Source organism: Schistocerca serialis, unplaced genomic scaffold (assembly GCF_023864345.2).
Source record: "Schistocerca serialis cubense isolate TAMUIC-IGC-003099 unplaced genomic scaffold, iqSchSeri2.2 HiC_scaffold_1420, whole genome shotgun sequence".
Lineage (NCBI taxonomy): Eukaryota > Metazoa > Arthropoda > Insecta > Orthoptera > Acrididae > Schistocerca > Schistocerca serialis.
In genome coordinates, this window is record NW_026047648.1 from 6,848,383 (window position 1) to 6,873,831 (window position 25,449).

At 45.3% G+C, this 25,449-nt stretch overlaps 1 protein-coding gene across 1 annotated transcript in view; it reads right to left on the reverse strand.

Annotated features, from left to right (window-relative positions):
• The window catches only part of LOC126443015 (tyrosine-protein phosphatase corkscrew-like), a 223,504-nt gene that overhangs the window by 39,296 nt on the left and 158,759 nt on the right, over positions 1-25,449 (reverse strand). The window contains exons 4-7 of the mRNA XM_050090863.1: positions 24,810-24,972; positions 19,743-19,919; positions 10,877-11,024; positions 1,971-2,050 (exon numbers count right to left, since the gene is read on the reverse strand). Of these exons, the coding sequence (XP_049946820.1) occupies positions 1,971-2,050; positions 10,877-11,024; positions 19,743-19,919; positions 24,810-24,972 (568 nt within the window). The remainder of the gene's footprint in view (positions 1-1,970; positions 2,051-10,876; positions 11,025-19,742; positions 19,920-24,809; positions 24,973-25,449) is intronic.

A 25,449-nucleotide genomic window follows, 5' to 3' on the forward strand; every position in this document is an offset into this window, starting at 1 on the left:
ACACGTGCACACTTTTTGACCGGACGGACGTACCGTACAGTCACGACAGGAAAGAGAGGTCCTTTAAGTATTTCGGGAAGCAATTATAAATGCTAACAGTAGCTCGTGTATTCTGAAATAGCAGAAAATCCGTAACAATGTGGCTACCACACCCGCACAGACTGTCCCAGTCCGGTGCTCTCCCTCACACAATCTTCACTTCACGCCTTCAGCCCATTTCCCCCCCCCCCCCCCCCCTTCAAATCGTCAGTAATGCCAAAACTCTCTGACACTGGAATAGCACTCCAGTTTTGTACTTAATGGGGAAATCCTGCCCGTATCTCAGGTGTAGGTGACCAATTCATCTGACGGAATTACATTTTCCCGGAGATGTACGAGTCTCGATTTCACCTTCAATAAGAATAGAAGCTCGAGTAACGAATTACAATTTGTGCTGTGGCGAGGACTCGAAGGACTCGAACCCGGACAGGCCGTGGCATTTCACCGCAGTTTGAAAGTAAAAGAATTTGATAAGCGAAAAGAATTTTGGTGAATTGTGTCAGGAAAAGTGGCTAGTGGATCAGCCACGGCTCTTAATGGCAATTTGAACATTATTGTATCACAGTTAAAAAGCAGATTTGAGTGTATGCATAATGTAAAGCATTCCTTAAAAATTATTTTCCTGGAATTTCTAAATTCTGCTTCTGATGAGGAGATTCACAATGCAGTAGTAATTCTCTAAAATTAGTATGAGGAGGATTAACCCAATGAATTCCCAGACCAGGTTAAAAAAACCCTCATTAACATCTATAGTTGACTAAGTAAAATTATTAATATTAGAGAATTCAATATTATCTTCTAGCATTCCCAGTTTATGCACAGTATTTTACCTGTCTAACTATTCCTGCTACTGTTTCTCCTAAGCAAAGCTCATTTTCAAAGCTCAAACCTAATAAACAACTACCTGCGGAATTCTGTGACACAGACAGACTTTGTGAACTCGGCCTCCTCAGTATCGAAAGTGAAAGGGCTAGATCGGCTGATGTCAGTGAAACAGTCAACAGTTTTGCATCGAAGAAAGCACACCGCACTGTTAGTTTCACTGGAGATCAAAGTGAGTACAATGAGTTTTTATAAGTACATTGAGCAACAGATGCCTATGCTTATTGATACTATTGATACTGAGCCTCAATCACTATAATGTATTTAATTTTAATAACATACACCAATACCAATAATTTTGTTTAATACTTTGAAAATAGTGATCAATAATCCCTTTGCTTATGTTACATGCAATTATACAACACATTGCATTAAATTTCTATTTCACCCACAGTAATTAAAATTATCTTAGTTACTGCCACGTTATATATTTTATTCTAAGGAGCCTGGATTTTTATTTTTGCATGTGGATCCGTATCGCATATGGTAAGCCTGTAGATTCAGTGCAATGCTGAAACAAACAGATTTACATATGAAAAGAAGAGGTGAAAGGTACCATCATATGACTCAACAGACTGACGAGAACAAAAGTGTGGTAGCAACGAGAGAATAGCATGAGACAGAAAGGAAAGTCAGTGGAGGCATAGAAGCGGGGAAGGAGTGTGACAGAGAAAAGCGAAATTAAAGAAGTAATGAGGCAGGGAGAGAACAGAAATAAACAAGAGCAAGAGGGTGAGGCGAGGGTGTGTGTGTGTGTGTGTGTGTGTGTGTGTGTGTGTGTGTAGAGAGAGAGAGAGAGAGAGAGAGAGAGAGAGAGAGAGAGAGAGAGAGAGAGAGAGAGGGAGGAAGGAGAATGAATAAATAATGAGGAAGATAAAGGGTACATCATAAGAAACATTTTGGGAAAAAGATGGAAATACAGAGAATTGAAAATAATTGAAGATTGGTGGAGCAGCCAACAGAAGGAAGCTCTGTGTGGCTTGTGTGTCTTCATATTCCTCCCACAAAATCCTGATGGGAAGCTCCACAACAGGCGGCTGCCATCTTACCCGAATGTAGTTGGCGTTGATGTACTCAGATCCGGGGACACTCGGATCGACGTCCCTCAGCTTCACCCGCGTGTGGTCAACTGCCGGGAGGAGAAAGACACTCATTACACTACTTTATTTACACTAACTGAACCCTCCATCAGTTCTTTGTGGCTATTCGTGATCTATGGAACAAGTATTAATGTCATGTAAGGTAAAGGTGGTGTTACCACTATACTGAAACTGAAATAATTTTACAATATTGTCTGTTATGTGGTAACATGAACCTCAGGAAGCCCATACTCTGTGTTACAACAGTTGTGGAATACATTGCATCATTTCAGTTTATGCCTTGTCGCTTTATCACATGGAAGATATTATAATAAATTGGTTAAGGCTAGAATGAGATTCATAACACAAGATATAAGAACATTTTGCCTCTTATTAATGTATACTGGGTGGTCCATTGATAGTGACCGGGCCAAATATCTCGCGAAATACGCATCAAATGTAAAAAGTACAAAGAACGAAACTCGTCTAGCTTGAAGGGGGGAAACCAGATGGCGCTAGAGTTGGCCCGCTAGATGGCGGTGCCATACCTCAAACGTATATGAACTGCGTTTTTCTAAATAGGAAACCCCATTTTTTATTACATATCCATGTAGCACGTAAATAAATATGAATGTTTTAATTGGACCACTTTTTTCGCTTTCTGATAGATGGCGCTGTAATAGTCACAAACGTATAAGTATGTGTTTTCACATAACATTCCGCCAGAGTGGATGGTATTTGCTTCGTGATACATTACCCGTGTTAAAATGGACTGTTTACCAATTGCGGAAAAGGTCGATATCGTGTTGATGTATGGCTATTGTGATCAAAATGCCCAACGGGCGTGTCCTATGTATGCTGCTCGGTATCCTGGACGACACCATCCAAGTGTCCGGACCGTTCGCCGGATAGTTACGTTATTTAAGGGAACAGGAAGTGTTCAGCCACATGTGAAACGTCAAACACGACCTGCAACAAATGATGGTGCCCAAGTAGGTGTTTTAGCTGCTGTCGCAGCTAATCTGCACACCAGTAGCAGACAAATTGCGCGATAATCGGGAATCTCGAAAACGTCGGTGTTGAGAATGCTACATCAGCATCGATTGCACCCGTACCATATTTCTATGCACCAGCAATTGCATGGTGATGACTTTGAACGTCATGTACAGTTCTGCCACTGGATACAAGAGAAATTACGGGGGAATGACAGATTTTTTTGCACTCATTCTATTTAGCGACGAAGCGTCATTGACCAACAGCGGTAACGTAAACCGGCGTAATATGCACTATTGGTCAACGGAAAATCCACGACGGCTGCGACAAGTGGAACACCAGCGACCTCGGCGGGTTAATGTATGTTGCGGCATTATGGGAGGAAGGATAATTGGCCCCCATTATATCGATGGCAATCTAAATCGTGCTATATATGCAGATTTCCTACGTAATGTTCTACCGATGTTACTACAAGACGTTTCACTGCATGACAGAATGGCGATGTACTTCCAACATGATGGATGTCCGGCACATAGCTCACATGCGGTTGAAGCGGTATTGAATAGCATATTTCATGACAGGTGGATTGGCCCGCACGTTCACCGGATGTGACGTCCCCGGATTTCTTTCTGTGGGGAAAGTTGAAGGATATTTGCTATCGTGATCCACCGACAACGCCAGACAACATGCGCCAGCGCATTGTCAAATGCATGTGCGAACATTACGGAAGGCGAACTACTCGTTGTTGAGAGGAATGTCGTTACACGTATTGCCAAATATATTGAGGTTGACGGACATCATCTTGAGCATTTATTGCATTAATGTGGTATTTACAGGTAATCACGCTGTAACAGCATGCGTTCTCAGAAATGGTAAGTTCACAAAGGTACATGTATCACATTGGAAACAGCAAAATAAAATGTTCAAGCATACCTATGTTCCATATTTTAATTTAAGAAACCTACCTGTTACCAACTGTTCATCTAAAATTGTGAACTATATGTTTGTGACTATTACAGCCCCATCTATCACAAAGCGGAAAAAGTGGTCCAACTACAACATTCAAATTTCTTTATGTACTAGACGAATATGTAATAAAAAATGGGGGTTGCTATTTTAAAAAAACGCTGTTAATATCCGTTTGACCTATGGCAGCCCCATCTAGTGGGCCAACCATAGCGCCATCTGGTTTCCCCCTTGAAGCTAGACAAGTTTCGTTCTTTGTAGTTTTTTCGTTTGACGCTTATTTCGTGAGATATTTGGCCTGGTCACGATCAGTGGACCAGCCTGTATATTTAGTTAGTTGTAGATGTTGGTCACTGTAAGATAGCTAAAATAAATGATTTACTAATAGACTTGTAATACTAGTTTGTTATGTCTTCATATATACGAGGTGTGATCAAAAAGTAAAGGGAATTTTTATTTTTCCTACAGAATCTTTATTTCTGAATCATCAACTTGGTCCCCTTTAGAGTAATCACGCTCGGATATAACAACATGTGCCAGCACTTTTTTTAATCTTGAAAGGACTTCTGGAATTCGCCTTTCATTATGGCGTTCAGTTCCTTCTGGGATCCGATTTTGTTCGTTGTTGTTGTTGTGGTCTTCAGTCCTGAGACTGGTTTGATGCAGCTCTCCATGCTACTCTATCCTGTGCAAGCTTCTTCATCTCCCAGTACCTACTGCAGCCTACATCCTTCTGAGTCTGCTTAGTGTATTCATCTCTTGGTCTCCCCCTACGATTTTTACCCTCCACGCTGCCCTCAAATACTAAATTGGTGATCCCTTGATGCCTCAGAACATGTCCTACCAACCGATCCCTTCTTCTGGTCAAGTTGTGCCACAAACTTCTCTTCTCCCCAATCCTATTCAATACTTCCTCATTAGTTATGTGATCTACCCATCTAATCTTCAGCATTCTTCTGTAGCACCACATTTCGAAAGCTTCTATTCTCTTCTTGTCCAAACTATTTACCGTCCATGTTTCACTTCCATACATGGCTACACTCCATACAAATACTTTCAGAAATGACTTCCTGACACTTAAATCTATACTCGATGTTAACAAATTTCTCTTCTTCAGAAACGCTTTCCTTGCCATTGCCAGTCTACATTTTATATCCTCTCTACTTCGTCCATCATCAGTTATTTTGCTCCCCAAATAGCGAAACTCCTTTACTACTTTGAGTGTCTCATTTCCTAATCTAATACCCTCAGCATCTCCCGACTTAACTCGACTACATTCCATTATCCTCGTTTTGCTTTTGTTGATGTTCATCTTATATCCTCCCTTCAAGACACCATCCATTCCGTTCAACTGCTCTTCCAAGTCCTTTGCTGTCTCCGACAGAATTACAATGTCATCGGCGAACCTCAAAGTTTTTATTTCTTCTCCATGGATTTTAATACCTACTCCAAATTTTTCTTTTGTTTCCTTTACTGCTTGCTCAATATAGAGATTGAATAACATCGGGGAGAGGCTACAACCCTGTCTTACTCCCTTCCCAACCACTGCTTCCCTTTCATGTCCCTCGACTCTTATAACTGCCATCTGGTTTCTGTACAAGTTGTAAATAGCCTTTCGCTCCCTGTATTTTACCCCTGCCACCTTTAGAATTTGAAAGAGAGTATTCCAGTCAACATTGTCAAAAGCTTTCTCTAAGTCTAAAAATGCTAGAAACGTAGGTTTGCCTTTCCTTAATCTTTCTTCTAAGATAAGTCGTAAGGTCAGTATTGCCTCACGTGTTCCAGTATTTCTACGGAATCCAAACTGATCTTCCCCGAGGTCAGCTTCTACTAGTTTTTCCATTCGTGTGTAAAGAATTCGTGTTAGTACTTTGTAGCTGTGGCTTATTAAACTGATTGTTCGGTAATTTTCACATCTGTCAACACCTGCTTTCTTTGGGATTGGAATTATTATATTCTTCTTGAAGTCTGAGGGTATTTCGCCTGTTTCATACATCTTGCTCACCAGATGGTAGAGTTTTGTCAGGACTGGCTCTCCCAAGGCCATCAGTAGTTCCAATGGAATGTTGTCTACTCCCGGGGCCTTGTTTCGACTCAGGTCCTTCAGTGCTCTGTCAAACTCTTCACGCAGTATCGTATCTCCCATTTCATCTTCATCTACATCCTCTTCCATTTCCATAATATTGTCCCGAAGTGCATTGCCCTTGTATAGACCCTCTATATACTCCTTCCACCTTTCTGCTTTCCCTTCTTTGCTTAGAACTGGGTTTCCATCTGAGCTCTTGATGTTCATACATGTGGTTCTCTTATCTCCAAAGGTCTCTTTAATTTTCCTGTAGGCAGTATCTATCTTACCCCTAGTGAGAGAAGCCTCTACATCCTTACATTTGTCCTCTAGCCATCCCTGCTTAGCCATTTTGCACTTCCTGTCGATCTCATTTTTGAGACGTTTGTATTCCTTTTTGCCTGTTTTACTTACTGCATTTTTATATTTTCTCCTTTCATCAATTAAATTCAATATTTCTTCTGTTACCCAAGAATTTCTACTAACCCTCTTCTTTTTACCTACTTGATCCTCTGCTGCCTTCACTACTTCATCCCTCAGAGCTACCCATTCTTCTTCTACTGTATTTCTTTCCCCCATTCCTTTCAATTGTTCCCTTATGCGCTCCCTGAAACTCTGTACAACCTCTGGTTCTTCCAGTTTATCCAGGTCCCATCTCCTTAAATTCCCACCTTTTTGCAGTTTCTTCAGTTTTAATCTACAGGTCATAACCAATAGATTGTGGTCAGAGTCCACATCTGCCCCTGGAAACGTCTTACAATTTAAAACCTGGTTCCTAAATCTCTGTCTTACCATTATATAATCTATCTGATACCTTTTAGTATCTCCAGGGTTCTTCCATGTATACAACCTTCTATCATGATTCTTGAACCAAGTGTTAGCTATGATTAAGTTGTACTCTGTGCAAAATTCTATCAGGCGGCTTCCTCTTTCATTTCTTAGCCCCAATCCATATTCACCTGCTACGTTTCCTTCTCTCCCTTTTCCTACACTCTAATTCCAGTCACCCATGACTATTAAATTTTCGTCTCCCTTCACTATCTGAATAATTTCTTTTATTTCATCATACATTTCTTCAATTTCTTCGTCATCTGCAGAGCTAGTTGGCATATAAACTTGTACTACTGTAGTAGGTGTGGGCTTCGTATCTATCTTGGCCACAATAATGCGTTCGCTATGCTGTTCGTAGCAGCTTACCCGCATTCCTATTTTCCTATTCATTATTAAACCTACTCCTGCATTACCCCTATTTGACTTTGTGTTTATAACCCTGTAGTCACCTGACCAGAAGTCTTGTTCCTCCTGCCACCGAACTTCACTAATTCCCACTATATCTAACTTTAACCTATCGATTTCCCTTTTTAAATTTTCTAACCTACCTGCCCGATTAAGGGATCTGACATTCCACGCTCCGATCCGTAGAACGCCAGTTTTCTTTCTCCTGATAACGACATCCTCTTGAGTAGTCTCCGCCCGGAGATCCGAATGGGGGACTATTTTACCTCCGGAATATTTTACCCAAGAGGACGCCATCATCATTTAATCATACAGTAAAGCTGCATGCCCTCGGGAAAAATTACGGCCGTAGTTTCCCCTTGCTTTCAGCCGTTCGCAGTACCAGCAGAGCAAGGCCGTTTTGGTTATTGTTACAAGGCCAGATCAGTCAATCATCCAGACTGTTGCCCTTGCAACTACTGAATACCCCTCCATTGTGGTTGTACCTACGGTACGGCTATCTGTATCGCTGAGGCACGCAAGCCTCCCCACCAACGGCAAGGTCCATGGTTCATGGGGGGGGGGGGGGGGGGGGGGGGGGGGGCAGTTTTGTTTCCCTTCCCCAATTCAGTGGTGGGAAATTGACATCCATTGGAGGGTTCCCTTCAGCCTCGGAAATAGAAAGAATTTGCAGGGGGCCATATCTGGCCAATATGGTGGTTGACGCAATGTAATAGCTTTGTTTTCTATAAAAAAAAAAAAAGTAATGATGAAGCATTGAGGTATGAGTGGGACCATTAGTGCAATGTAATTCCCACGAGTGGTTTTGCCACAGTTCTGGTCGTTTTCTTTGGATAGCTTCCCGCAAGCGGCACACAACTTGCATGCAGTATTCGTTACTGATCGTATGAACGTAAGGTAGGAACGTGTGATGCACTGTCCCATTGTAATAGAAGAAAACAGTGAGAATAACCTTCACACACGGTCGAACTTGTCGAAATTTTTTCAGTCTCGGCTCTTCAGGCAGTTCGCACTGGGACGACCGGGCCTCAGTTTCGACATCGTACCAATACGCCCTCGTTTCATCACCAGTTATCGCCCCTTCAGAAGTTCTGGACCGTCGTAAGACTCCACTGCACAATTCCTGAGTGATGTCCGATTCATTCAACGATCCTGAAACAAACTTTGCTCGTGCCCAAAACAGGCGAAAAAACTGCTCGGCACGAGTCGGGAGGATACTCCGGCAACATCACTAACCTCTCCGACAGCGATTTTCCGGGACCATTTTTTGTACTTCTTCCACACTGTCACCTGTAACTGATGCGCTAGGGCGTCCGGGGCGGTTCCCGTCTCGAACGTCTTCCCGATCCTCTCTCAAATGTTCGTGCCACTCGTAAACTCTTGCCACACTCGTACGAGATTCGCCGAAAGCCGCAGTCGACATTCCGAATGCAGTGCTTCATTTTATTCCATTTTTCACACGGAACTTTACGCAAATCTTTCGATGTGCATTTTTCGAAAGACACGGTTTGCCGGGTATTCAAAAACATGAATAACCTTTTCCACTGCCTACAATAAAGTAAGTATTTAAAACAGCTGAAAATGCAAACGTACATCAGGTACATGTGTACCAACAAGATGGTGAGTTTTGACGTCGTTTCGTTGTTTACGAGGGTACCCCTGCGAGGGTCACTAGAATTGATTAGTCAGAAGTTTGACGAGAAGACCACTGAACTTTTTAGGCATGTCGTGACTTCCACGTATTTTCTTTTTAATGGAGAATACTACGAACAAACGGGGGGAGTCGCCATGGGTGGCCCACTCTCACCGGTGGTAGCGAATTTGTACATGGAGAACTTCGAGGAGGAAGCCCTGTCGTCGTCCGTATGGAAACCTACTTGCTCTTTCCGTTACGTGGACGACACGTTCGTCATCTGGCCACATGGTACGGATAAACTCCTTGACTTCCTCACACATCTAAACTCCATACACCCCAACATCAAATTCACTATGGAGACTGAAACGGAGGGTAAATTACCTTTCCTTGACGTCTTGGTCAAGAGAAGGGCTGACGGCACCCTAGGTCATGGGGTGTATCGGAAGACTACGCACACTGATCTGTATTTGCACGCAGACAGCTGCCACCGCCCTTCACAGAGGAATGGGGTGCTTAAAACTCTAGTACATAGGGCGCGCACTATCTCTGACGCAGAGAGTCTACCCCAGGAATCGGAACATCTGAGAACTGTATTTCGAAAAAATGGGTAGTCAGAGTGGCAGATTCCACGTGCTCTCCGCCCAACCACTGCAGCACAACCTGTTGAGATGGTTGAAGTCACGAGGGAGGTGGCAGGCACTGCGTTTATTCCGTATACAGGCGCACTCTCGGGGAAAATCGCCCGCATTTTGGAGAAACACCGGGTCGGAACTGTGTTTTGTCCTCCGAATAAAACTCGTGCACTGGTGGGGAGCGCCAAAGATGACCTCGGTTTGAGGAAGGCCGGCGTGTACCAGATTCCGTGTCAATGTGGCGAGTCGTATATTGGCCAGACGATGCGTACCGTCGAGGATCGATGCCGTGAACACCAGAGGCACACTCGACTGACGTATCCGAGCAAGTCGGCGGTCGCTGAACACTGTTTGTCGGAAAATCACGCCATGGAGTATGAACGCACGAGGATTCTGGTACAGACGTCGAGATACTGGGACAGCGTTGTTAGAGAGGCCATCGAAATTCGCACCGATGACGACCCCATAAACCGTGACTGTGGCTATAATCTTAGCAAGGCTCGGGAACCGGCGATCGGGTTAATCGAGAGTAAATCGAGCAAACGTATAGTTGTGACGACCACGGCGGACAGAGCCGTCACTCCGACGTCATCTCAGACGCCGTCGCAATCTGTTCCACCGCGCGACCGTGGCGCGGGGCGCGGACGGCGGGGCGAGCGCGCCGCGGGCGGAGGGTATTTAAATCGGCCACCGCCGCGACCCAACCCAGTTCCCTCTGAGCAGCCATAGCGTACGTATCTCCGTGCCGGTACGTTCACAGGAGCTCAGTCCGTCAGTTCACCTGATGGCGACGTGTATGATCGCCGAAATATTGTGCCCGTTGGACACTATAGACCGGCAGCATACCCGTGGATATTTTGATTAAGATAAAAAAAAGTTTGAAAACTGGATATGTAATTCCCACGGAATTGAAAAATTGCTATTACTTTTAGATCACATGTCGTGCAACAGCAGCTGCACACGAACAATTGAGTACATTACAGGCTCGTACAGTAATTCAACGTGCGGCTGTCAAACTCTTAATACGGCACTGGCTGTACCAGTTCGCCCGTAAAATCAGGTCTCGAAATTGAAACAGTTTATAACATGCAACAGAAATTTGTTAAAAATAAATGGAAAGCGACACACAAATGTAGTCTTAGTATTAATTTACGTCTAAGAATGTGAGAGCTATTTACCGAACATCGAAGTCGATTATTAACATTATTTTGTTCTAAATAGCACGTGATATACTGACCCTCGGTGACACATTTTGTGTTAGTTTTCCGAATGAAATTACGTGCTAAGTGAAGACGTTCTTGCAAAAGTCGAGTAACAAGTGGTGCCGGAACGCACGGGCGCTACTCACAGGGCAAGATGTTCTTGTAGCGGTTCTTGTTCCGGTTCTCGGGCTTCTGGCCCTCCTTGCGGGAGAAGAGGTGCTTGCACTCCTGCTGCTGCAGCGACTCGAACTCCTCCCAGAAGCCCGCCTTGCCCGTCGACTGCCCGTTCTCCTTCTGCAACACACGCCGCAGCTTTATGAAAAAATTTATTTACTTTCTGTTTTTTATTCCTATTACTTTGTGCAACAAACGTATAAATGAAAAAAGGTTCACTCCCTCAGTTTCGAGATGCACAGTATCGAAATATTAAATTAAATAGACAAATGAAAGAAAACTCCGTCTGTCCAGTCCGCCGCTTTTCAGTAACAGTATTCCCCTTTCGATTCTAATATTCTGAAACTCCGCCCACAAATCGTCTTTTAGTCGAGGATCATTCCACTACTCGGCTATTAAGAATAGTCAGTGCTAAAGTGCGAAACTGAGGTTTACGAACTGTATTTTTAGTGTCAATTTGTTTGTTTATCGAGGCCAATAAGTAGACAGAGACATGTTATGTAGACACTGGCAGCAGATTAGCTACTTTCGATTTTTATTGTAAACTAGGAACAAACTGTGATACTTTAGTTTCGTCCTTATACCATGTCACATCCTCCCGTTTTTAATCTACTGAAGCAAATGGAGCACTGTAATTGAATGACGCTGCACTCTGTAACGTACTCCAAGACTAGCGACGGCGGCAGCCCGTAATACGGCCGGCGTGCAGCGGTAACGGCGAGGAACTGACGTACGGGCGGGACGGGGCAGCGCCCGCACACCGCACGTACGCACGTACGCACGCACTGCCCCGGCAGGTAACCCCACGCGGTAACAGCTACGTGACCGTCTCGGCAGTGCCGCCCGGTTCTTGTGCCACGTGTTTTGTTGCTCGTGTCTCTCGGCACTGTTATTAAAATAACACTGACTGCTCTTCCCATTTCCTACAACAGCCCAATATTTGAAAGCAGCAGGAACTTTACGAACAAAACTTACATTACGAGAAGAAAAGTTGCCACTCACAAGGGAACCTCCCCATCGCACCCCCCTCAGATTTAGTTGTAAGTTCGCACAGGGATAGGCCTCGAAAAACTGAACACAGATCAATCGACGAAACAGGAAGAAGTTGTGTGGAACTATGAGAAAAATAAACGAAATATACAAACTGAGTAGTCCATGCGCAGGTTATGCAACATCAAGGACAACATGGTCTAAGTAGCGCCGTGGTCCCGTGGTTAGAGTGAGCAGCTATGGAACGCGAGGTCCTTGGTTCGAGTCTTCCCTCGACTGAAAATTTTACTTTATTTTTGCAAAGTTACGATCTGTCCGTTCATTCATTGACGTCTCTGTTCACTGTAATAACTTTAGTGTCTGTGTTTTGCGACCGCACCGCAAAACCGTGCGATTAGTAGACGAAAGGACGTGCCTCTCCAATGGGAACCGAAAACATTTGATCGCAAGCTCATAGGTCAAACTATTCCTCCACAGGAAAACACGTCTGATATATTCTATACGACACTGGTGACGGCATGTGCGTCACATGACAGGAATATGTTGTCGACCCATCTAACTTGCACACTTGGCGAATGGGTAAAAAGATTCTTCTACCTTGCCCGATTTAGGTTTTCTTGTGGATGTGATAATCACTCCCAAAAAAGTGATGAAAACATAAGAGTTTGTCACATAAACTGCAACAAATGAATGCAACAATTTCACAGTCGCACAGTTTTCCCTGTGCTCTATCAAAACATATGTTTTTTACGTTTTCAAATGTTTCCGTGTGTAGACCGTCAAATCCGGCATATGTCCAAGCAAATCTGAACATGTCCTGGAATTTTGGAGAGCGAAGTTGATTATGTGTTTTGCTTATTTTTTTTTTCATAGTTCCACACAACTTCTTCCTGTTTTCTCTATTGATCTGTGTTCAGTTTTTGAAGGCCTATCTCTGTGCCAACTTATAACTAAATCTGAGGGGGGTACGATGGGGAGGTTCCCTTGTTAGCTATATGCTAACAAGGGAACCTCCTTATGCGAGGTCGCAGACAGGCACAACAAAAAGATTTTCACAGTTAAGCGGGTGGGGGGGGGGGGGTTTGGGAAGTAGCGGAAAACAAAAGGGGAGACAAATACCAACATTTATTAGTCGCTGTCCTCATCCATCCAGCCCCTTCCCTGCTCCCATTCGAGCAGTACACAGCTGTCATTCTACCCCCCACCTCCTCCTCCTTCTCCGCTACTTCCCAACCCCCCCCCCTCCCACCCCTGTCCCGCCATGCACCTAACCTGCAGCATTTCACTGCCCGCCATCCCCACCATGCAATCCCTCCCCCTGCCTGCTGCCAGCCTCCCCCCCACCCCATACCCCCACGCACTGGTGCTGCAGCTCACACTGTGGTTTGAGTTGCCTGAGACTGCCGCTGTGTGTGTGTGTGTGTGTGTGTGTGTGTGTGTCATTGACAAAGGCCTTTTTTGTTGCGCCTATCTGTAACCTGCATCTCTGCTATATGGTGAGTAGCAACTCTCCTTCTCATAACATTGTTACCTTTCATCCTGGATTTTCCATTGCTCGATGAATTAAAGTTAGTCTTCCTCTAAAAAAAAAAAAAATTATTTAAAAGCCAAAAATTTTAGCACTGCTGCTACGGCTAACTGACACTGGTAAGGCTCCGTATATGTGGCACAGAGGGAGTATATATAGAACTGTTGCCATCGAATATGCAGGGCTATTACAAATGATTGAAGCGATTTCATAAATTCACTGTAGCTCCACTCATTGACATATGGTCACGACACACTACAGATACGTAGAAAAACTCGTAAAGCTTTGTTCGGCTGAAGCCGCACTTCAGGTTTCTGCCGCCAGAGCGCTCGAGAGCGCAGTGAGACAAAATGGCGACAGGAGCCGAGAAAGCGTATGTCGTGCTTGAAATGCACTCACGTCAGTCAGTCATAACAGTGCAACGACACTTCAGGACCAAGTTCAACAAAGATCCACCAGCTGCTAACTCCATTCGGCGTTGGTATGCGCAGTTTAAAGCTTCTGGATGCCTCTGTAAGGGGAAATCGACGGGTCGGCCTGCAGTGAGCGAAGAAACGGTTGAACGCGTGCGGGCAAGTTTCACGCGTAGCCCGCGGAAGTCGACGAATAAAGCAAGCAGGGAGCTAAACGTACCACAGCTGACGGTTTGGAAAATCTTACGGAAAAGGCTAAAGCAGAAGCCTCACCGTTTACAATTGCTACAAGCCCTGACACCCGATGACAAAGTCAAACACTTTGAATTTTCGGCGCGGTTGCAACAGCTCACGGAAGAGGATGCATTCAGTGCGAAACTTGTTTTCAGTGTTGAAGCAACATTTTTTGTTAGTGGTGAAGTGAACAGACACAATGTGCGAATCTGGGCGGTAGAGAATCCTCACGCATTCGTTCAGCAAATTCGCAATTCACCAAAAGTTAACGCGTTTTGTGCAATCTCACAGTTTAAAGTTTACGGCCCCTTTTTCTTCTGCGAAGAAAACGTTACAGGACACGTGTATCTGGACATGCTGGAAAATTGGCTCACGCCACAACTGGAGACAGACAGCTCCGACTTCATCTTTCAACAGGATGGTGCTCCACCGCACTTCCATCGTGATGTTCGGCATTTCTCAAACAGGAGATTGGAAAACCGATGGATCGGTCGTGGTGGAGATCATGATCAGCAATTCATGTCATGGCCTCCACGCTCTCCTGACTTAACCCCATGCGATTTCTTTCTGTGGGGTTATGTGAAAGATTCAGTGTTTAAACCTCCTCTACCAAGAAACGTGCCAGAAATGCGAGCTCGCATCAACGATGCTTTCGAACTCATTGATGGGGACATGCTGCGCCGAGTGTGGGGGGAACTTGATTATCGGCTTGATGTCTGCCGAATCACTAAATGGGCACTTATCGAACATTTGTGAATGCCTAAAAAAACTTTGAGTTTTTGTATGTGTGTGCAAAGCATTGTGAAAATATCTCAAATAATAAAGTTATTGTAGAGCTCTGAAATCGCTTCAATCATTTGTAATAACCCTGTATATACGAGGTGTCAAAAAAAGGAAAGTATCGAATATTACCGGGCTCAGTAGCGTCTATCCGGACGAGAAAAATGAGTCGGCCGTCAGGGGTCCGGGTGTACAGACCCTCCGAGGTACGAGACGGTACCGGAGAGGGTCCGGGAGGTGCCCGTTTACGAATACAAGCGCAGGTGTCGAGAGTGTGCTCGGCTGCTTTCTGTACCACACACAGTATTCTACACACACTCATTACTCTGAACACAAGGTAGTGTACAGTCAGTCGTGTAGACCGAATTGTGCCGTATTGCTGTTTCAGTCTTAGCAATATTATGAAAGGACAGATTGGTACCCACCATATAATGGAGATATGTAGTCAAATTAAATCGGGTGATGCTGAGGGAATTAGATAAGGAAATGAGACACTTAAAGTAGTAAAGGAGCTTTGCTATTTAGGGAGTAAAATAACTGATGATGGTCGAAGTAGAGAAGATGCAAAATGTCGACTGGCAATGGCAAGGAAATCGTTTCTGAAGAAGAGAAATTTGCTAACGTCGAGTATAGATTTAAGTGTCAGGGAGTCGTTTGTGAAAGTATTTGTATGGAGTGTAGCCATGTATGGAAGTGAAACATGGACGATAACTAGTTTGGACAAGAAGAGAATAGAAGCTTTCGAAATGTGGTGCTACAGAAGAATGCTGAAGATAAGGTGGGTAGATCACGTAACTAACGAGGAGGTATTGAATAGAATTGGGGAGAAGAGGAGTTTGTGGCACAACTTGACTAGAAGAAGGGATCGGTTGGTAGGACATGTTCTGAGGCATCAAGGGATCACAAATTTAGCATTGGAGGGCAGCGTGGAGTGTAAAAATCGTAGAAGGAGACCAAGAGATGAATATACTAAGCAGATTCAGAAGGATGTAGTTTGCAGTAGATACTGGGAGATGATGAAGCTTACACAGGATAGAGTAGCATGGAGAGCTGCATCAAACCAGTCTCAGGACTGAAGACCACGACAACAACAACAACAACATCATTGTGTTGCAGACAGGCATAAGACTGCCAAACAATTGAATTACTTACACACACACACACACACACACACACACACACACACACACACACACACAGTCTCTCTGTCTCTCTCTCTCTCTCTCTCTCTCTCTCTCTCTCTCTCTCTCTCTCTCTCTCTCTCTCTCTCATGCAAGCACAGCTCCCTTAGACGGCCACCGAGACCAGACTCCCAGACAGCGAGTGGCTGCATACGATGTGAGATGCAATGTGGGTGGAGGGGGTGAGGAGGAGAGGGAGAGGAGGTTAGGGGTGGGGGCTGCCAGTGGGAGGAAACACGGACGAGTTGCAGAAGATGCAGGGCAGCTAGGTGCAGTTGGGATTTTGGACAGAGGGCGGGGAATGTGTTGGGATGGAAGGGACAGAAAAGGAGAGAAGTAAAATGACTGCCGGTGCACCGGTGGAATGGGAGGCCGTGTAGAGGGGGAAAGACGGCGGAGGGCAGTGACTGACAGAGGTCGAGGCCACGTACTGCAGGGAGAGTTCCCACCTGTGCAGTTCAGAAAAGCCGATGTCGGCAGCAAGGATCCGGGCGGTGCGGCCCGTCATTAAAATGGAGGTCGTCTCAAAGACGGCCGTCCGAGCGGGTGTCGCACCCGTGTAGAATGCACTACCGACATCGCTGCTTAACTCGCAGATCGCGTGACTCGTTTTACAGGTAGCCCCGCTTCCGACCGGAGAGGACGTACGGGACAGGTTTTTCGGGGACACGAGCCGCGAGGCGAGGGTTCGAGAGCGGGGGTCGTGTGACTACAGACGAGGATATTTTGTGCGTTCGGTGAGAGGGTGGAATACCACTGTGGGAAGGATGGGGAGGTGGGTTACTCTGTGTGCCACTCTACAGTAAACCGCTCACACCTCTGTGCCGTCTGTACTTCCTACACAGACGTCGTCAGGTTACGCTCTGTCCTAATGTAATATAACACCACATAATTTTTTTTTCTCTGCTCCTACATATTTTGTAATGTTAACTACGAACGAGTATCGAGAAATATTATAAAGAGGATTCTAAAATTTTTCTTTTTTTTTTTTTTTAAAAAAATTTAAGGTAGCAAGGACAAAATGAAGGGAGCAAAATGTTATACACAGTCTGTTGACAAACCAGACTGCAGTTATACAAGTCGAATGACGGACGAGGGAACACTTGTCGCGAGAGGAGTGAAATGCGTTGTCTGATCTGTACATCGAGCAAAGCGGTAAAGGAAACGGAAGAAAAATCTAGGGAATGAATTAAAGTTCACAGAGAAGAAATAAGAACTCGACGGTTTGCGACGATACAGCAATTCTGTCCGAGACGGCTTAGGACGCGGGAGAGCAGTGGAACAGAACCGATGGCATCTCGAAAAGAGGCCAAGAGGTAAACATCGGTGAAAGTAAAACAGTGGTAATGCGGTGTAGTGGAATTAAGTCGGGTGATGCCGAGGGAATTAGATTAGGAAACGACACACTAAACGTAGCTCACGTATTTTGCAAAACAGCTGAGGACGGCAGACACAGCCGGCAGCAAGTACAGCACTTCTCAGAAAAGGAAATTTATCATCTTCAAATATAAATGTAAGTACTACGAACCTTTCTCTAAAGGTATCTGTCGAGAATGTAGGCCCGTACGAAACTCACGTGTGGACGATAAACGGCTCAGAGGAGAAGAGAATAGAAGCTTGTGGAATGTGATACTACAGAAACATTTTCAAGATTAGATGAGCAGGTCGAGTGAGTAATGAGGAGATACTACGCAGAACTGGGCAGAAGAGAAATTATGGTACGACCTGACTAAAAGAAAGGATCAGTTGATACGACACCTCCTTAGACATCGAGCGATCACCACTTTAGTGTCGGACGGAAGTTTGTCAGTCGGGCAGGGGAAGTACGGGGGAAGGGAGGTAAACACTGTAGGAGGAGACGAAGAAACGAATTCAGTAAGCAGACCCGAGGGGATTCAGGCCACAGTAGTTATGCACAGGGGGAAAGGTTCGCTCAGGAAAGAGTAGTGTGGAGAGTTGCATCAGACCAGCCTTCGGGCTCCACGGAATTCGACCCCAGCCTTCAGACGAGACAACAGACGCACAAGTGAACAACTTACAAGGGGAGGCCGCCAATTGTGAAATTCAGATTCGATTCATACAGCGCATAATAAAAGCTCATGGCCAGAGGTGTAATGTGGCAAAGCACCAAGATGCACTTCTCAGCCGTTGTCGAGAAAATCGACAGTTAAAAGACACCGTTGCGGTGAAATACTCTCTACGATCAATAATTTTGTACAGCGTCGTGGCGCAGCGGTAAGCGCTCGGGTTTGTAATCCGAAGGTCGAGGGATCGAATCTCGCGCCATGCAACCTTTTTTTTTTAGTATTTTTTTTGGAAATTCAAATGTGAGTATATATATATTTGAATTACAGAAAACTAATTATAAAAAAAATTCATGGCGCGAGATTCGATCCGGCGACCTTCGGAATGATTATATATATATATATATATATATATATATATATATATATATATATATATATATATATATGTTACACACAGGGTGATTCAAAAAGAATACCACAACTTTAAGAATTTAAAACTACTCTGCAACGACGAAAGGCAGAGCTAAGCACTATCTGTCGGCGAATTAAGGGAGCTATAAAGTTTCATTTAGTTGTACATTTGTTCGCTTGAGGCGCTGTTGACTAGGTCAGCGTCAGTTGATGCTAAGATGGCGACCGCTCAACAGAAAGCTTTTTGTGTTATTGAGTACGGCAGAAGTGAATCGACGACAGTTGTTCAGCGTGCATTTCGAACGAAGTATGGTGTTAAACCTCCTGATAGGTGGTGTATTAAACGTTGGTATAAACAGTTTGCAGAGAATGGGTGTTTGTGCAAAGGGAAAAGTTCTGGACGGCCGAGAACAAGTGATGAAAATGTAGCACGCCTCCAGCAAGCATTTGTTCGCAGCCCAGGAAAATCGACTCGCAGAGCTAGCAGAGAGCTGCAAATTCCACAATCAACTGTATGGAGAGTCCTACGAAAAAGGTTAGTTATGAAACCTGAACGTCAACTACCCGAGGCGATGGATCGGCCGCCAGGCAGCCCGTGACAGAGCACTTCATCACTGGTCTCCAAGAAGCCCTGGTCTTACCCCCTGCGCTTTTTTCTTACGGGGGTATGTTAAGGATATGGCGTTTCGGCCACCTCTCCCAGCCACCATTGATGATTTGAAACGAGAAACAACAGCAGCTATCCAAACTGTTACGCCTGATATGCTACAGAGAGTGTGGAACGAGTTGGAGTATCGGGTTGATATTGCTCGTGTGTCTGGAGGGGGCCATATTGAACATCTCTGAACTTGTTTTTGAGTGAAAAAAAACCTTTTTAAATACTCTTTGTAATGATGTATAACAGAAGGTTATATTATGTTTCTTTCATTAAATACACATTTTTAAAGTTGTGGTATTCTTTTTGAATATATATATATATATATTTTTGAATTACAAAAAACAAATACTAATAAAAAAATGTTGCATGGCGCGAGATTCGATCCGGCGACCTTCGGATTACGAACTCGAGCGCTTACCACTGCGCCACGACGGTGTAGAAAATCATTAATCGCAACGGTTTCTTTTTAACTGTCGATTTTCTCGACAGAGGCTGAGAAGTGCATCCTGGTGCTTTGCCACATTACACCTCTGGCCATGGGCTTTTATTATGCGCAGTATGAATCGAATCTGAATTTGACAATTGGCGGCCTCCCCTTGTTAGCGCGGCCACATACCTGCAGCTCGCGGACTCTGCTCTCGATGCCGCTGGCGTTGATGCGCGTCGCGTTGAAGGGCTGCTTGAGGTGGACGACGGTGCCGCTGGTCTCCACCATGGGGTTGCGCTTGTAGTGCTCGATGAGGTCCGACAGGGTCTCGAACCGGTCGCCCCCGCCCACGTCGTAGGTGTCGTCCTGCGGCACACGTTATGTCGGCAACACGTTATGTCGGCAACACGTTATGTCGGCAACACGTTATGTCGGCAACACGTTATGTCGGCAACACGTTATGTCGCCAACACGTTATGTCGGCAACACGTTATGTCGGCAACACGTTATGTCGCCAACACGTTATGTCGCCAACACGTTATGTCGACTGGACTGTCGAGTATAACGTGACACAGCAGACAGGGTAGGTCACCGGAGAATGCCGAGAGATGGCGGATCGAGTATATTACCAGAGAGAATCGGCATTTCGAGTGTCAGCGTAGGAGATTCTCCAACAGTGGAAATACGATTAATATGTGAAAAAGGGGAACAGTTCTGCGAATTTACTTTTCTCAGTTGTAATTAATCTGTTTAAAGTTAAAATAAATTTATGAAAATAAATCTAAATAGTGTCGTGTCAATCAGAAATAATGTTATTTTCATCACTTGTTAATGGAAAGGAACACTATAATCTGAAACTTCCTGGCAGATTAAAACTGTGTGCCCGACCGAGACTCGAACTCGGGACCTTTGCCTTTCGCGGGCAAGTGCTCTACCAACTGAGCTACCGAAGCACGACTCACGCCCGGTTCTCACAGCTTTACTTCTGCCAGTTCCTCGTCTCCTACCTTCCAAATTTTACAGAAGCTCTCCTGCGAACCTTGCAGAACTAGCACTCCTGAAAGAAGCTCAGTTGGTAGAGCACTTGCCCGCGAAAGGCAAAGGTCCCGAGTTCGAGTCTCGGTCGGGCACACAGTTTTAATCTGCCAGGAAGTTTCATATCAGCGCACACTCCGCTGCAGAGTGAAAATCTCATTCTGGGAACAGTATAATCTGTTTTCTACAATCAATAATTAGAAATTTTGTAGTTAATATTCGGCTAATATATGATGATGCATATTCTACGTACCAACTGTACCTGGCAGCCAAACCCAATTACGCAGGCGCAGATCAATTAACAGGAGGGGCGTAGGCACTTACACACATCAAAAAAAGGTTTGCGTCACCCCGGTTCCCAGAACTCCTGAAGAAAGACGTCGACTGTGGATATTGTATCACAGACACAGTCCCTTTGACCTTCAACAGATGTCAGTCACTAAACCCTCCCAAAGATGTAAACAGCCGTGCATGAGCAGCGGCTATTAGACGGAGGGGGTCCGACAGCCGATCAGTTCCAGTCATTCCACCAGGAAGGAGGTACACGGCAAGTGTTGTCTGCAGTTCAGCTATGCCTAGACGGTCAATACCGCAGTTTGATCGTGTCAGCATGACAAGGGAACTGTCTAAGCATCTCAGAGTGAACCAAAGCGATGTTGTTCGGACATGGAGGAGACACAGAGAGACAGGAACTGTCGATGACATGCCTCGCTCAGGCCGCCCGAGGGCTACTACTGCAGTGGGTGACCGCTACCTACGGATCATGGCTCTGAGGGAACCTGGCAGCAACGCCACCATGTTGAATGATGCTTTCGTGCAACCACAGAACGTCGTCTCTCGACGCAAACTGTGCCCAATAGGCTGCACGATGCGCCAACTTCACTCCCGACGCCCACGGCGAGGTCCATCTTTGCAACCACGACACCGTGCAGCGCGGTACAGATGAGCCCAACAACATGCCGAAGGGACCGCTCAGGATTGGCATCACGTCCTCTTCACCGAAGACTGTCGCACATGCCTTCAACCAGACAATCGTCGGAGGCGTGTTTGGAGGCAACCCGGTCAGGCTGAACGCCTTAGACACACTGTCCAGCGAGTGCAGCAAGGCGGAGGTTCCCTGCTGTTTTGGGGTGGCATTATGTGGGGCCGACGTACGCCGCTGGTGGTCACGGAAGGCGCCGTAACGGCTGTAGGATACGTGAATGCCATCCTCCGACCGACAGTGCAACAATATCGGCACAGACCAGGTACAGACGAGGTACTGGGAGAAGTAAAGCCGTGAGGACGGGGCGTGAGTCGTGGTCGGGTAGCTCAGTCGGTAGAGCACTTGCCCTGAAAGACAAAGGTCCCGAGTTCGAGTCTCGCTCCGGCACACAGTTTTAATCTCCCAGGAAGTTTCGTATCGCCACACACTCTGCTGCAGAATGAAAATTTCGTTCTGAAAATTTTATGTCGTTTTGGGCCCATCAGTGACTTCAAAATCATCTTACAGATGCCATAACACACAGTGAAAATACCATTATTTTCAGGGGAAAATAAGAGTCCATCCGGGGCTCGTCAATTTTTCTCAATTTGGGGCCAATTTACTCACTTTTAAATTTTTTGTGCTTTAGATCTTCATGTGTAATGTTAACTTAATAGTGTCTGTACTAACTGACAGTTTAAGGGTAACATACCAGGTGATCAAAAAGTCAGTATAAATTTGAAAACTTAATAAACCACGGAATAATGTAGATAGAGAGGTAAAAATTGACACACATGCTTGGAATGACATGGGGGTTTTATTAGAACCAAAAAAAAATAAAGTTGAGAAAATGTTCGACCGATGGCGCTGGACAGAAAAACGTCAGTGACTGCGGATGACAATCAAAAGAAGCTGTAATGAGAGAGAGAGTCAGATGCGCCAGCAGCCGCTATGTGCTAGTTCAGCGTTACGATCCTATCGCCATAGGAAGGCGATTCGGACGGGTAAAGGTCCGTTGACAATTGCAGCTGTGGCGAGAATGATTTCGAAGTTCGAAGCCACGGGTTGTTTAGACGATAGACCCCTTAGCGGCCGACCGAGCACGAGGCGTAATGCTGCTGAGACGGTTCAGGAAGAAATGGAGGCTGTAGCGGGTTCGTCTATGCACGGGGAAGTCAGCGCTCGTGCAGTCGCATGTCGCACCGGCATTCCGTACACTACTGTTTGGTTGGCACTGAGGCGTACCCTCCGATGCTATCCGTACAAAATCCATCGGCATCGTAAACTGTTACCTGGCGATTTAGTGGAGCGGAGGGCATTTGCGGTGTGGGCGTTTCAAAAGATGGCGGAAGATGACGATTGATCGAGTAACGTGTTGTGGACCATCGAAGCTCATTTCACTCTCCGAGGGTCTGTCAACGCCCACAACTGCAGAATTTCGGCTACCGAAAATCCTAGAACTGTCGTGGAAACTCCACTGCACGACGAGAAAGTCACGGTATGGGTTGGATTTACCACATCTACCGTTAACGGGCCTTTTTTCTTCGAGGAAATGCGTGATTCTAGTTTCCTAACTGCTACGGTGACGGGTGAGAGGTACGCCGATATGTTACAGAATCGCATCATCCCCAGCCTGGCTGATAAACACCTGCTGGAACGTACGATGTTTATGCAGGATGGCGCTCCACCCCGTATTGCTAGATGCGTTAAAGATCTTTTGAACGCGTCGTTTGGTGACGATCGTGTAACTCAGCCGCCACTTTCGTCATGCTCGGCCTCCCAGGTCCCCAGACCTCAGTCCGTGCGATTATTGGCTTTGGGGTTACCTGACGTCGCAAGTGTATCGTGATCGACCGACATCTCTAGGGATGCTGAAAGACAACATCCGACGCCAATGCCTCACCATAACTCCGGACATGCTTTACAGTGCTGTTCACAACATTATTCCTCGACTACAGCTATTGTTGAGGAATGATGGTGGACATATTGAGCATTTCCTGTAAAGAACATCATCTTTGCTTTGTCTTACTTTGTTATGCTAATTAGTATTCTGATCAGATGAAGCGCAATCTGTCGGGCATTTTTTGAACTTTCGTAATTTTTTTTGTATTTTTTGGTTCTAATAAAACCCCGTGTCATTCCAAGCATGTGTGTCAATTTGTATCTCTCTATCTACCTTATTCCGTGATTTATTAAGTTTTCAAATTTATATTGACTTTTTGATCACCCGGTATATCCAGAATTTATTCCTTAGGCTGGTATTACACCATCAAATTTCTTTGTCAAAGATTTGATCAAAGATGTGCTCAAATATTCCATCAAGTATATTTGACAAAGATCTTTGACGTAGCGCTAGAAGGGGTATTACACTGCCATCGTATTTTTAGTCAAAGTTCAAGATGGCTGACAACAACAACTTGTTATTAACCGCAGCAGTTGCATGTACCACAATTGTACTGTGTGCACTAGCGGAAGAGAAGCGGCGGAAAAAAAGGAAATGTACCTGGGTGAAACCGTGGGTTTTACGACGACACGATAAAAGCATTCGACAAAACTTGTTACGTGAGCTTATAGTGGAGGACGTCAAGTCGTACATCAATTACTTAAGAATGGATGATCATACATTTCTGTGTGTGCTCAGTGAAGTGTATCCTCATATCACAAAGCACAATAAAGAACTGCTACATCTCCAGAAGGCAGGCTCACTGTAACATTCCGATTCCTTGCTACAGGAGAGGGTTAGGTTAGGCCAGGTCTCCAATCTTCTTAATCTATTTTTGTAGTCAGCGTGCCTCATCAACTTCATACATCTCTATTAATTTTGTAGTTGTCGGCACACACCAATTGTATTTACCGGCAATGGTTATAAAAACAATACAGACGACAGAACGCTGCAGCGATGCTAGCGCTCCATGTGGTAACATGTCACATTGCAGTGAACAGAAGACAAGCGATTTCTTTGATAAAATATACAGCGAGGCCCTAGATTTGATCAAATATTGGACGACATTTGACAAAGTCCCTATTACACTATCAAATATCTCTGACAAAGATATTGGACAAAGATATTTGACAAAGAAATTTGATAGTGTAATACCGGCCTTAGGTAAGTGAGATTAGACAACAACAAAAAGTGAAACTTTATGAAATTCGTTATCTCGGAACACCTGTTTAGCATGACGAATACTCAACCCAGACCTACTTGCTCTGGGTTTGGACTTTTGAGACCACCACGTGTTCCGACTCCTCCCGCCTACCTGGCAGCGGATCATGACGTGCGTGACTCGGTCGTCGGTGCGCACGGACAGCACGTAGTCCCCCGGCTTGCTCTGCGACTCGCGCACCAGGAAGCTGCCGTTCTTGCCCTTCTCCAGGATCAGCTTCTCCGCCTCCTTGCCCGACAGGTGCCCGTGGAACCACCTGCAACACCAGAGGCGTCTGTGTCAAACCTTACGGGACTTACCTGCAGAGGTCACCAGTCCCCACACTACTTAACCTAAATTATCCTAAGGACAAACACACACACACACACACACCCGTGCCCCAGGGAGGACTCGAACCTCCGCCGGGACCAGCCGCACAGTCCATCGCATCAGCACAGCACACGACCACCACTGCTGACTCCTGAGCCGTCACCTCCAGCTCGTAACGTAGCAGACCGCCAAATGTCGTTACGAAGTTATCGATACCGAGATAGGTGAAGATCCCGATACTCTCGTCACTTACATCACACAACATTTTGTAGGTGACTTCTACCCATTCCACTCGAATGCACGTACAAATATGTTCGCTTCCAGATTTCAAACTGTCACTATTTTACACAACTCTATGTCGACAGAAAATTTCAGAAAATCAGTATGACACAAGTTCCTTAAATCCCATTCCACAATTCCTTAC